Source organism: Colius striatus, chromosome 29 (genome assembly GCF_028858725.1).
Source record: "Colius striatus isolate bColStr4 chromosome 29, bColStr4.1.hap1, whole genome shotgun sequence".
Classification (NCBI taxonomy): domain Eukaryota; kingdom Metazoa; phylum Chordata; class Aves; order Coliiformes; family Coliidae; genus Colius; species Colius striatus.
This window is the reverse complement of record NC_084787.1, coordinates 1,621,329-1,635,776: the sequence shown is the minus strand read 5'-3', so window position 1 is coordinate 1,635,776 and position 14,448 is coordinate 1,621,329. Positions and strand designations below refer to the sequence as shown.

The 14,448-nt window shown below is 42.9% G+C and overlaps 2 protein-coding genes across 2 annotated transcripts; both read right to left on the bottom strand.

Annotated features, from left to right (window-relative positions):
• Positions 1 to 5,170: 5,170 nt before the first annotated feature.
• On the bottom strand, positions 5,171 to 5,521 carry LOC104561699 (feather keratin 4). The gene has a single exon (XM_010207467.2). It carries the CDS (start codon positions 5,519 to 5,521, stop codon positions 5,171 to 5,173), a length of 351 nt encoding a protein of 116 aa, XP_010205769.1.
• Positions 5,522 to 9,788: 4,267 nt separating this feature from the next.
• On the bottom strand, positions 9,789 to 10,136 carry LOC104561700 (feather keratin 1). Its single transcript, XM_010207468.2, has one exon. The coding sequence runs from the start codon at positions 10,134 to 10,136 to the stop codon at positions 9,789 to 9,791; it is 348 nt and encodes a 115-aa protein (XP_010205770.2).
• Positions 10,137 to 14,448: the final 4,312 nt, after the last annotated feature.

Below are 14,448 nucleotides of genomic sequence, written 5' to 3'. Positions count from 1 at the left end.
GGTTTGTCTCAAACAGCAAAAGAACAAATACTCATCTCATTTAATTCTACCCTCGTCATGAGGCTTACAGAAAAAGCAACTTTCTGCCTGTTTCTGAAGCAGGGAGGTGAGGGCAGGAATGGAAAGCTGACAGTGTTCAAAATAAGCAAACAGAACAGGCAGAAGCTTTACTTCTGATGTTTCAGTTACAGGTTACTGAGCTGCTGCAATGGAGACCAAATGCCAAGGTATTCAGAGCATTTTAGAAGGTAATGATTAAATATTTCTTGTCCCAAAGCACTTAAGAATGGAGAAGGACTATTTTCATGGTGTCCTGGTGCTAGAAGGGATATACTTTCAACATTGTTCAGCACACTGCTAAAAATTTGAGCCCAATTAGTTACCTACCTACAGAAAAAAGGCTCTGAGAAAGCCCAAATCTCTGCCCAGATTCTCCACATCCACTTCTAGTTGCCGAGCAATTCACATGCAGAGATTTAAACATCTTGGAACTGAATGATCCAGGAGTCTGATGTCCACCCTCCAAAGTTTCACCCTTCAAAGAGCTCTTAGAGAAAGAGCTACTTGCAGGTATTCCCCACACACACACACCAATAAAGAGCCTCTGACTGTTATAGACAAGGCAGTGTAAAAAGAAAATACAGCACAGGCAGCAATTCAGGACATTAAAGACAGTAAAGCAGAATCAGACTCACCCTTTTCACCAAGGAGAATAAAGCAGAAGTGGATGGCAGCAGCTCCCACTGTGCAGCTTTTATACTGTATCCTAGAGTGCCTGAGGACCTGAGACATATTTTCAGCATGTGGCTATTTACCAGCCAATTGCTAAAGACTTCTTGGATGTGAAATATTCCCAGGTGATGATGATTTCCTTTTTCCTCGTTGTTTGTGTTTGTTGCCTGGATTTAATTTCTTCACCATAATGTATGCATTCCACTCTAGAGCTTTCCTTTATCTTCAAATCTTGAGCCAAGTTAATTCCTGGTCAGATGAAGTGATTCATCTGAGTTACTAAAGAAATCATTTTACATCCTGAGGATAATATACACAATGTGCATCATTTGACAGACAAATGCATATATTAGGAAAGACTCATGTGAACTCCCCTGTGAAATTCCACTTCCCTCTTCATGGAGAGCATAGAGTTTTTGGCACATTTCATTCTGGAAAGGCCAGAAGGTACTATTCCTGACTAAAGTGGACTGTAGGCTTGTCAAATTCCTCTCAAACAGCCAGGCACAAACTCAGAAACCCAAAGCAGACAGCAGAGGTGATTAAGCTTTAACCAGTCTCCAAGGTACTTACTGGGAAATACATCGTTTGAGGGAACATATTGTTGTACTTTACACAGGAGACAGGATGAAAGGAGCATCAAGCAGTCTGATCTGTTCATTTAATATTAAAGCACTACATGTCCATGAAGGAGTTTGAGACACAGCTCTTCAATTTGGGAACTGAGTCAAAGCCAAAGCCCTTAATCTCAGGAGTCTGCAGTTTTAGCTTTCTTCTTACATCAAGCTCCAGGAAAACGATTCAGGTCAGATTGAGGATGCATATGGATTTTAGGCTAGTCAGACACACTGGTACTCAGAGCCTTGCACAAGTCTACCCGTGAGGTCATTAAAGACACCAAACAGTTTTACATCTGCCATTAAATCATTATTTTCCCCATATCATACAAAATTACACCAAATTATGCTCCAAATTAATGGTGGCTACTTACAGAAAGTTATCATATTTTTGTTCCTTTTTTTCCCTCTTCCTTTGAGAGCAAATAAATTGTCTCCATTTTGCATAAAGAACATTGTGATGTGCAACAATTCAATTTCTTTTCAAAGACAATTTCTAGATTAAAAAGTAATTGCACACAACACATGAGCAGACTTTAGGGCAGGGATCAGTATTCCAACCTCTCCTCTCCTAATGTTTAAATCATTTAGCTAGAGACATGCAAATTACCTCTGAACTGTGAGTATCTCCATGAAGATCTTCTGGGAAATAAATGCTGATTGCACACTTTTGAAGAGCAAAAGTCTTCAAAGCCCAGAGCCCATTCTCATCCACAGCTCAGACATGCAAATAAGGCATTATCAGAAAATGGGAAGGTGTGTGCCACTATTTGAACAGGATCAGCTTCCAATTTGAGACCAGGATTGCTAAAGGATGTCACAAACTTGCTCACAGTGTATGATGTCACAAAGTGGAGTCCTTCCTCTCTTTTTTTGTGTATATGTTTAAAATCCCATTCAAATCACCAGTCTCTGGATGTCCTAAGGTATGTGATGACCCCCATCAGTGACTGAAGCTCCCCTGTCCCTTGAGATTTACCAGCCTTTCCCCAGTACAGACACACTACTGCAGTATCAAAATGTTTATAACCCTCCATATTCCTGTATAGGAATGACCACTGATCTTGGGAGAAAACATGTGATTTTGAAAACAAACCCATCAAAAGCTACAGTGATGACAGAAAAAATCACAAATCCCTTTCTGCTGGTGCTCATATGTCAAGTTAGCCTGGCTGGCTCCATCTCCTCATCCCAGCAGGTGAGAGCTTTGGGATATTGCTCATTGGAACATTACAAAGAACAGTGATCCTCAGTCTCAGAGTCACTTATCAGGGATGAAATTGCTCACTCAGGACTTAAATTAAAAGTTCTTGCTGTGACAGCAGGTCAGGTCCCACCAGCCAGTGTGATCAAAATGCTGAAGAGCAGGCAAAATTCTTAACCAAATGGAATTTTGACTCATGCACATTTTGGGAAGGTGGAGTCAGTATAATGGAGCCAGGATGCAAACTTAATGGATGCAAACTAAAACGATGAGATACACACCATGGATGGTGGGGTTTCATCCAACCCAGGGTAAGGCTAGGCAATAAACATAAACAAAACAACTTCACCAGAGGGAACCCAGCCATATGCAAAAGAAGAGGGGGGAAAAGGGACAGTAACTGGTTAGTTAATATGCAAGAATGTCTGAGATCCTCCAGGCAGTCTGAGGAAGCTATAAAAGCACTTCGGAGCCTTCCTGCCTCTTCCCTTATCCCTCTGTGCACAGCAGACGCTGCCAATCTGGTTTCAGCTCCATAAAACTACATCTTGAAAAGCATTTTCACCGACACCAGTTGCAAATAGTGTTCTGCAAAAAAACAGTCCATTTCACACATGTTTTTTCCCAGCTACTCAGTGATAAATATTCACAGATGCAAGTTTATCAATTGAGACAGAGAAGAAACAGAGTTTCCCTACTATACACTGGGGTTTATGCTGCTGCTTTATTGTCTAATGCTGCAAGGTATTGCACACATGCTGCCCAATTACTCAGACCCAGCTTAACATGCTGTGATAGTTCCTAAGCAAACACAAGAACAACCTGAGAGGCAGCATCTGAGCTTGTCTCGCCTAGAAAGTTCTCTCTTCACATGATAATTTAGCTCATCTCCTGTAGCAGTGAATAAATCACTTTCTGATTAACTACAAAACCAAACAGAAACCTTTTATTTGGTGACTGTACTATATTTGCTGTTATATTTTTTAACCCCCCCAAAAAGGCAGTTTGGGACAGTGATGGAGTTGGGGAAATGATGCTTGAGGATGTTTTTGCCTTTTGTTTGAGGAAATGTGCTTCATACCAGACCTCTCTGCTACAATTTCTACATTCTTGAAGGAAAAGAGTGCAGATGCATTTGTGTTACCTCTCAGGGAGGTTTAGTGTAGTTGATTAGAAGAAAGCTTAACAGAGAATCACAGAAGGGGATTTGCAAGAGTAAGAAAACACATTGTGTGATAAGAAATTTGTCATGGAACTGATATACCCCCTTTAATTTAGCTCCACTACTGTCTGTAGTGAATATAACTATGCCAGCATCTTTCCCTGGCTTTAATTGCAGTTCAACATCAGTCTCTATAGACACAGACAAAGACTCCTAACAAGAAACTTCAGACATACCAGGCTGTGAGTTGTATGGGCTGACAGGACATTGAATCATCCAGAGCCCTCAGGTAGAGCTTTTCAAACCTTCTTCCTTTAGGGACCAAAGCTCCAGGTCTCTAAATACCACCTGTACTACAAAACAGACAAGCTAGAACAAAGCAATACCTGATAAAGAGAGGTCAGTACTTTAGGCCCATCCAGGGACAAAAGACTTGACTTAAGTACCATAGACCTGGTAAGGAGGGCTTAATTGCCACTGATAGTCCCTCCAAGATTTACTGGTGTCAGCTGCCAAGAGGTGCTGCAGCCATTAGAAAGATCTGGCCTGCTAGCAGAGGGATGCACCAGCCTCTCTCTGACCACCTCAGCCCTGTGCTCAGGAGAAAAGCATCATCTCTTCTTCCTTTTAAAGGGATCTTTCTTCTTAGGTATCACAGATTGGGTAAAGAAAGCCACAATCTCCTTCCAGGCTGCCCAGGTAATATCACATGTATCCCATTTGTGCAGCAAGCTGAGAATGAAGGCAGCACTTCAGAAAAAGAAGGAGCTTCCTTGCTTTAACATCACCTGCTTATGCAACAAGAGACACGCTCGTTTCAGGTGAACATCATCTCTTTCTAGCCTTTGATAAATCCTCTCAGGCTTGATTTACCAGGTATAGACAATTGGTATGAAGTTATTCCCACAGTGTTTTCTGGAACTGACGGCTTGCAAAGGGACCTGTTTCAGCCCAGACAAGCTGTAAAAGGGGCATGGGAGAAGAAAGAAGTAGAGGCAGACTCAGAGTATGATGCAGCACAAATTTAATGAGACTGAGGAATGGCAGGAAGCAATTGTAAAGTGTAAGGAATACATTTCCATGGTCCACTGAGGACAGCACCCACTCATCCCTCTCACAATGACACACTCAGCAAAATGAGATCTTCCTTCTCTGTTAGGTGGACTGTACTAATTCAGTCATGCAGGACAATTCCTACCAATTACACATTTCACCTAGTCATTGTAAATATATATGTTAAAAAAAAAGCATGAGAGAACAAGACGTTTGGTGAGAAATATGAAGTAAAGCATAAGACAAGCAAAGGCCTGATTTTAGGAGATGCCAAGCTCCCACGGTAACTTCAGGTTTGTGGGTGTCTAACATCACATCTGAAACCCGTGGCCCTAAGCTCAGTCCCGTGTCAGGTCGTGCTTCAGCGTTCCGTGTCATTTCTTCCTGCTTGCTCCTCACGCTTTAGCACGGCCCGTAGAAGCCACTGCGATAGGAGTTGTAGCGACGGTAGGGTCGGCTGTAGCCACTGCCCAGGCCTGGATAACCAAAGCTCCCCAATCCCAAGGAGCTGCCAGAGGAGATGGGGACCCCACCAGCACTGAGCACGCTCCCGACGGCTGCAGACGCTGAGGAGCCCACGGCGGTGTTCTGCGGGAAGGAGCTGAGGATGGGGCCGGGCAGGGTCACCACCACGGGAGAGGGCTGGATCACCACTGTGGAGTCCTGGCACTGCCTGACACACGGCTCGTTGCAGCTGTTTGCCAGTGGGGTTGGGCCACATGAGGTGGGAGGACACAGGTCGTAGCAGGACATGTCTGTGGGGTGGAGGTAAATCTGAAACACACACACAGAAGGAAGAAAGGCAATACAAGAATTTAAATGAAACTCCACTTGTGCAGCTGAAATTCCCTGGTAAGGGGAGTATATTCCAAACCAACAAGAGATTCCAGAGGGAGCAAGATGGTATTTTTCACGAGATCCAGAGGATATACTCTGAAAACAGGGTTGAGCTTGCATTTTGTTTAAGGAGATTCCTAGGATGGAATCTCAGTAACATCTCAGTAACTTACTCTGAAGCCTCTGTGACTGGTCAACTCATCCAGGAATCCGGGCACATTCTGCTGCTGAAGCCTCTTTGTTCACAGAGTGCCATAACCCCGTGACTTTCAGCACTTTGCAGCTGTGGCTACACACACCAGAACTATTTGGGCCCTATTTGTCCTAGAGAAGCAGAGGTTGGCTCTCTAGCCTTCAGGCAAAGGTGTTCTGTCAGAAGAGCGAGCACTCAGTGTGTTATTCCTGATCCAAAGCTTGCCTCTTTGCTAGACAGTCGTTGATGACAAGAAAAGGAAAGGCAGGCAGCTGAATTCAGGAACACTTCTGTTTTGATGCGTTGCTGTTAATACTAAAATCATCACCAGATCTCAGCAGCAACAGTGCAAACCTGCCCACAGTTGTTCAGAGAATGTAGAAGCAACTGGTTAAAAGTCACTCCTTGCTCCTGGAAGAGTTGTGAATTGAGCTTCAAAGGCAGGCATGGACTGATGTCTGCATTCTATGTGGAGAGATGGTGACCCAGAACTGACAGTACTGGCCAGTATCCTATGTCCTGGTTTTCTGGCCCCAGCTGAATTTTCCACACAGCACAAAACTCTGAACAGACCCAAGAGTTCACTACAGACATTTTATTTGCAGCTGTCAGGACCTGAAAACTTGGTTGGATCCTGAAGCTGAACAAATAAACCTCACTTGTGGCTAATTGTCCCATTCAACGATCTTTACAACTGACCACCAAGAGAAAAAACTTCTAGACGAAAATGCCTTCCTCCCTCAGAGAAAAAAGCTGAATGTACCACAGCATTAGTGAGGAAATGCTAAAAAATCAAGGCAGCAGTTCAACATCTAGAGAGAGGATAAATCAGTTCAGACTTACCTTATCCACCAAGGCAAGGAAAGCAAGAGAAATGAATGGAAGAGCCTTGAGTTGCTCAGGTTTTTATACAGAGTCCCAAGTTGCCCAACAGCTTGGGATGTTCTTTGTGCCTGAAGATATTCATGAGCCACAGCTGATTACATGGTTTTGGGTTTTCTTTGCCTCAGTATTTGTGTTCATTACAGCTTCACTTCCCCATCTTGTGGCATGTATATCTGACCACAAGTTCCTTTCATCTTAAAATATTCCACGCCAAGTTAATTTCTGGGAACACTAGAATGATTAATTCAGAAGGATTCATTCTGCCTTCAAAACCCTTTTTTGGATCTGCTTGGTGTCATTAAGGGAGATTAAGAATCATTTACATAATGCAGTCCCTTGTACCCTCCTCTGCAGGTAAATACTGTTGGAAAGCATGAAGAATTTCATTTTTGGGAGTCAACCACTGCAGTTTGGGGATTCAAGTTGCTTTTTAAGGAAAAGAGACTGGGTTTTTGTTAGGAGAATGGCCAGGAATACACAAATGCTGACTCAACTTCAGCCTCAAAATAAGAGAAACAAATACTGTCAAAAGGGAAGGACACTTAAACCTTTGAGAGCCAGGAGGAACTGAAAAGCAGTATTATTAATACAGGATCTTTCCTGACTATTTCTGGGCCTGATCTCTTAGAAGTTCTTTATCTAAAGAATCCACAACCCCCTTTTTATTCTTATCTCAGACCTCAAAACATCAGGAAGTGTTTTTAGGCTACCTTCCACATGCAAAAATAAGTTGCAGTGCTTGGTGACGTTTGTTCTCAAAGGCAGAAGTCACATACAAGAGAGTTTCCTTCCCTATTTCTCCATCTATCCCTGCACTGCCTGGTACAGGTGTGTTGTAGGTCAATGGTAGCTAGCTGGAGATGTATCAAAAGTATATAAAGTGTCAAAAATTTCTTCACTTAGAGCCAGTTTTCTTGTATCTTTGCAGCAGTCTTTGGACTGTGCAATGAAATTGAGCCACTTCTGTAGTGGGGTCTTCCAGGATAAATAGTAAAGGGGTAAAACACATGAGCAATCCTAGACACAGAGATTAGTTCTGGGGTTTTTGCTCTCCTAGCACTTTAACTACTGAGACATGTAAATCACCATTAAATTAGCAGTGTCTTTGTAAAGATCCCCTGGGAACAGAAACTTGTTTGGCTTGGCCATAGGTTCCTGAGAACTTTAAAGCTTATCAGAAGCTTTTATTAAAGTGCTAAGCATGCAAAGTATCACATTCTATGTAAATTGAAGGTATATGACCCATATTTGGATTCTCATATCACTTCTGTAATAGCATATTAGTAAGACTTGGGAGTGCAGGTCAGTCATTGGGTTCGAACAGTCATGGCATTGTTCCTGGCTGCAGGAATTGAAGAACAGCTCAAGATTTGGTTTAAGATATCTCATGTTTCAAGGAGATTCTCAAATTAATTGCCCCATCCTTTTTTTTTGCCCCACCAAACCCATCCATTCCTCAGCACCTCTCTATATTGTAAGGGATTAGCAGGCTTTTCCAAAAAGAATTTCCTCTATAGCAGCTGAGATGTGTCAGCTATTTGGGGAACTAATTTACATCACAGTAGCCATAGATTAATTTCATCAAATGTTTTTTATTCTTCATCTAAGCTCTGCTTGGAAAAGAGAAGATACCTTTACAGTCAGAACATGGGCTAAAAAAAAGAGATCTACAAATGTTTTCAGAGATGTCTCAAGCCTTCCTTGAAAATCATTGCAATAATTGCTGTTCTAACTCCAGCCACTTTAGTGTGCAGTCAGAATGATTTAGTGGCCTGAATTTGTCATGAGTTCAAGTGGGTGAATCAGAAGTTTTAGTCTCTGCCCATGGCCCTATGTGTCAGATCCACCTTCCTTGTAGAATGAAGTCCTGGTGCCACCAGCATCACCTCAGAGCAAGGGATTGCTTATGGTCACTGGAACAAACCCTTTACAGAATCGTTTCTTTCTACCAAGGGTTACATGAAATATCAGTCACAGTTTGCTGCAACTACATGTGAAATCCCTGATTTTACACTTCCATTAACGGTTCAGGAAGGAAAAAGATCACAACCCACTTGTTTGGAGCTGGAGTCCCAGGACTAACACACTTTCATTTAAAGTCTTTCCACCCCAGTAAGAAGAGAAGAATTTCTTTACTCAAAATAAGCTTCAAAACGACAAACTTCTGCATGGTGTGAAAGCCCCACCTGCCATTTAACCCCACAGATCCCTGCAACCAGTGAGTGTGCACAAGTACCTCTGCCAAACCCAGCTATTTCAGCACCAGCCCACAAAGATCCACACAGAGGCACCAGGAACTTGTTTCACAGCACAGGTTACAAACCTTCCTTTAAGTAGCCTCAGATAGGTTGGCATTAATTACAAAAAACACAAGATAATTTGCAGGGGGGGGAGGTCTTAGAGCATTTACCTCCTGCCTGGTGGTGAAAGCCATGGTAGAGGAAGGAAATGTAGCAAATCTATAGTACTTGTAGACAAGCTCTCTACTCTCTACATAGTATCTGCTTTGTCACAAAATACCTACCTTGTATACATTATGTTCCTAAAGTGTCCTGGCTGTGAAATGATGTCTTGGCAAAGAGCTCACCATCCAAATCCTTATTTCTAGCTGACATTGAAAGAGCAGCTTTCATTTCATGAGCCAGAGGAATAGGAAGAGAGTCTACAGAAGGTGAGCTGCTACAGGCTCTTCAAACAAACACCAGGAGACTCGGGTTGCAGTGCAGCACTTTTAATGAGAGCAAAAAGCAGAATAAAAACAGTACAAAGTGGAAGTATGTACTTCTAAGATTCAATAGGACAACAGTTAATTATGTCTTGTCATCCTGAGTTTCTTTTCTCAATGGCAGCTGTGAAGTGGGACAATAAAATCCCATCTACAGCAATGGAAAAAGAAATATGTTTCACCAGAAGTGTGAAGTATTCAAAGAGTAAGACAAGGAAAGGCCTGATTTTAGGAGATGCCAAGCTCCCACAGCTCCAGTAACTTCAGGTGGAGTTGTGGGTATGTAACACCACTTCTGAAAATCATGGCCATGAGCTCAGTCCTGCATCGGGTCACGCTTCATGATACCGGGTCATTTCTTCCTGCTTGCTCCTGGTGCTTTAGTATGGCTCACTAAAGCCACTGCTGTAGGTGTAGCGACCGTAGGGCCGACTGTACCCAGTGCCCAGGCTTGAATAGCCAAAGCTGCCCCGTCCAGAGGAGCTTCCAGAGGTGATGGGCACTCCCTCCTCACTCAGGATGCTGCCAACAGCAGCGGAGGTGGAGGAGCCCACGGCGGTGTTCTGCGGGAAGGAGCTGAGGATGGGGCCGGGCAGGGTCACCACCACGGGAGAGGGCTGGATCACCACTGTGGAGTCCTGGCTCTGCCTGACACAGGGCTCGTTGCAGCTGTTTGCCAGTGGGGTTGGCCCACACGGGGTGGGAGGACACAGGTTGTAGGAAGACATGTTGGTAGGACAGAAGGAAGCCTGAAACACAGGAAAGACAGTAAGTGCACTACAGAAGCTGTATGAGGCTTATAAGAGCTGAGAGGATAACATAGAGATTTCTCTTAATTTTTTAAGGCTGCTGGAGGATGTCTCTGCACTGCATCTGGCCTCTGAACTGCCATGCCAGGCATGCTAAAGTTTGTCCTAACCCTTAACAGCAAAGTCATTTCCCATTCTGTGGTAGTTTCACTTTGCATTGCCTCTCTGGAGAAAGTAAAAATGTTACTGTACCAGGAGACAGAGACCAGCAGCTGGAGCTTCCATCAGACGTGGAAAGTGGCCCTGAGCTGAGCATTGACACATAACTGGGGGTTGTGTCTTAGTTCTAGAATTTAGTCATTAATAGCTCAGCCAGCCACATTTGCAGAACTACAGAAGAGTGTTTGAGAAGCATCCTTTGCTCCCAAACACTGTATGAGCAGAGCAGGCAAACCTGGAGTACAAAGAAGAATTGTTTTCCCAATCAGAGGTCTCTGCCATGATTTACAATCAATGAATTTCAGTCTCCTGAGACCCCTGCAGAAAAGAGGATTTGGGGATAGATCCTGGAACCCAGCACTTATTTTTTACTATTTTTTGTCTTTTAGCTACTGCAGCTTCTTAAGCAGAGTCTGTTATCTCCAAGCAGGTTCATTGTGTAGCTAGTCCCTTAGTTGCTCTGTAAAGTGGAGCGTGAAGCTGCTTGTTTGGAGAGACAACATTGCCAGTATCTTCTAAGCCCTGTCTCGTCACACCCTGCTTCACAAGAGAAGAAAGCTTTTCTTTTTGATAGAAGCATGCCTTTCTAATTTTCCTTCCCAAAAGGAAAAAAAAAAAGAGCCAGCAATAGTTACAAAGAACCAAAAATTAAGGGAAAAAAGTCAGTCATCAAAGTGACAGTTTAGCATTTTAAAAGACACAGGGTTAGAGTCAGACTTACCTGTTCACCTGGGCGAATAAGGCAAGAGAAGTGGATGGAAGAGTCTTGTGTTGTATAGGCTTTTATACCATGTTCCAGACTGCCTGCAGACCAGAGACATCCACTATGCATGAAATTATTTAATGATCCCTACTTTTGCATGCAAAAGCCACCAAATTGATCAACTCCTTCCCCTCCCCTCCCCTTTCAAAATCTCACTTAGAAACTGTTTGTTTCCCCTCCCCTTATTACCTTTGCATTCCACCACAGACAAAGCTTTCATCTTCACCAATGTGCACCCACTTAATTGCTTGGAAGTCTGTGGTGACTAGTTTGAATTGCAGCAGTAATTATGTTGCCTCCTAAGGCCAACGTACATTTTATGTTTCATTTTAGTCATTAAGGCTCAGCTTAGGGGGAGGGTATGTGATGCATAGTCCTTATTCAGGACTTCACTCCTTTAGGTGAATAATCGCTTAGCTTGGGGTGAGGGGCTGGATTCACAGACATTTCCATTTCAAGGACCCATCCTTGCCACAAGACAAGATGCTTAATAGGTGTTCCTTGATTTTGCACTTCTGCACTATTTCAGTCCCATTTTCATGAGCATTGCAAAGCGTAAAGAGAATTAAGACCAGTGAGAATTGCTGACCAGCAACAATAAAACACTTTCTAAAACTTTTTGGGCTAACCCACAGTTTTTCCCAGCTGATATAAACACGTGTAACACGGCATTTCTTTAACTGATCATAAACTTTAGCTTCATTTGACACGCCAAACGATCACACTTTTAATGAGTGAGTTTGATTGCTTAAACTGATGACTCTGTGACATTTATTAACTGCCTTCAATTCTCAACATCATTTCTGTGCAGTCTCTCACCTGAGGAATCATCATTATTCTGCCTGAAATCCCAGTGAGTCAGTGGCATGTGCAGCAAATTTCACGTCACATTAAGTACGAACGTGCACGTCAAAGGTTGCTTTTTAGTACCAGTTCTTAGAGGCAGTGCTGTGCCTGAGCCAAACTACAGCAGTTCTACGGCACATTTATCATCACAGGACTTGTGTCACCTCTGCAGCCTGCAGTGGCCTGTCCTGCCTGTACTCCAACCTTCTGGAAATACTTCTCCAGATGGAAAGTATGCAAAAAGCCAGAATCAGGTCTTTCCATAACACCACCGTCCGTCATCAGGAGATAGGAATTAACTCTAAATGAAGAGTGTCTTTATACACAGGCTGGTCTTGGTCTTCAGAAGAACAAAGGGCTTCAAAGCTCAGGACAGCTTTTCACTAATGGCTTGAATATGCAAAGTTTCTTGCTGCCTAATGTTCAAGGTACATGACAAGATCTCAGCGTCAGCTGGCTAATAACCTCATTTGGAGGCGTGTGAGTCAAGATCACTCAAAGGACTCCACAAACTAATGCAAGACAAACACCTTCATCAACTTTAATGATTTTATTGGAAAATATTCATAAAATACTATAACTCTACCTATTTTAATCATTCTCCACAAGAAAACCCTCCTCTCCTTTTCTGTAAAGGAAGGGGATGAGTTGGAGTTCCCTTTCCTCATCTGTAAAATGAGATGGTCAAGGAACGTTAACTTTTCCTCATTCTTCCCTCTAGGGACATAAACAGTTTTTCTTGGAGGTTATATAATATTTTAGAAACAGAATCAGGAACAGTTTGGGTTGTTTTCATGGACACTGAGCCAGCAATGTGCCCTCGTGGGCAAGAAGCCAATGGCAACCTGGGATGCATCAAGAGAGTGTGGGCAGCAGGTCAAGGGAGGTTCTGCTCCCCCTCTGCTCTGCCCTGGTGAGGCCTCATCTGGAGTCCTGTGTCCAGTTCTGGGCTCCTCAGCTCAAGAGGGACAGAGAACTGCTGGAGAGAGGCTAGCACAGGGTCACCAAGATGATCAGGGGACGGGAACATCTTTCATAAGAGGAAAGGCTGCGGGACCTGGGGCTGTTTAGTCTGGAGCAGAGGAGACTGAGGGGAGATCTAACCACTTGGAGCAATTTAACCACTTGGAGCAGTTTAGTATTGGGGACAATTTGTCCAACTGTGACAGAATTTATATAACTGGGATTATCTGAACTCCTCAAGCCTTGGCAACATGAGAATCTCTTCCATTTTTCCCCCCAAATCTCTTCTTTTTGTAGCTTCAGTGACTGTTGCAAAACAGGTTTAAATCTCAAGCCCTTACTTATAGCAAAAACAATCTACTTGCAAGGACTTCTAAAGGTTTTAATGTCCTACAAGTGTCCTCTGCTTATCCTATGTTAGCAAGCTTCATTCCTTGTAATAATGTAATTATATGACAGAGTTAAATACCTGGCCATACTGTTAGATCATACACCACTTCTAGCCTTGAGAACAACTTCTTGGCAGAGATGCAGAAAGACAGGTATTATGATGAGTCAGTGTGGAATCAATATGCATTTCAGCTGCAAAGTCTTGACCTTGAGCTCTAAACACATGTTCTGGCCCCAGTAGTATTCATGTCATGTCTCTGCCTTGTAGTGATGATCAACACAGTGATGAATTTCACCTAGAAAAGGTTTCAAAAGAAGGCAGGAGGGGAAGGGAAAAGTAACAGAAGACTGGAGTGACAATAAAGACATAAATTTAATACCAAAGAGTGGATTAAGATACTGCAGAGCAACAGGTTTCAATATGGAAAGAATGATATATCTCATGCTGATATATTTCCCAGACAGAGCTCCTCTTTCAGTGTGGCGTTATACCTTGACAATCCAGTCCCATATAACATCTAAGTTTTATACCAGTCGGTATCAAATACAATGATGCAGAACTATAGACATGATTAGAAAGATAAAGTAATGTAGCAAGAGTAGGGCTCTTGTTTTAGGGAAGGACCTGATTCAATCTGATTTATCAGTTGGCATCCAAAGGCTTTAAACTCTCCTTGGAGATTTAAAGATGGTGAAGAAGTTAACTGGCAATTGCTACTAAGTGGGTCAGACAGGGAACTGCACGCAATGAGATTTAGTAAATGAGCTTTAGACTGTGCTCCTGAGACACCCACAAGCAAACAAATTGCTGAGGAGATGGAAAAAAAATAAGCCTTTATTAGGCTGCACTTGGAATAATTTCATATTGACACTAATAGAGTTGGTATAAAAGTACCAGAAATTAAAGGTACCCATAAATTGTGACGTTGAAAGGATTTGTAAAGGGTAGAGGATGCTTCTCATGCAATGCCAGGCTGAACCCAGACTGGAAACCAGAAGGAAACCGATGTCGTTATGAAGAAAAGGTTCCACTCCCAAAAATATATGTGGGAACTAATTCATGCAAAAAATGGATGTCTCAACAGCCATATGTTTGTAAACATCACACTG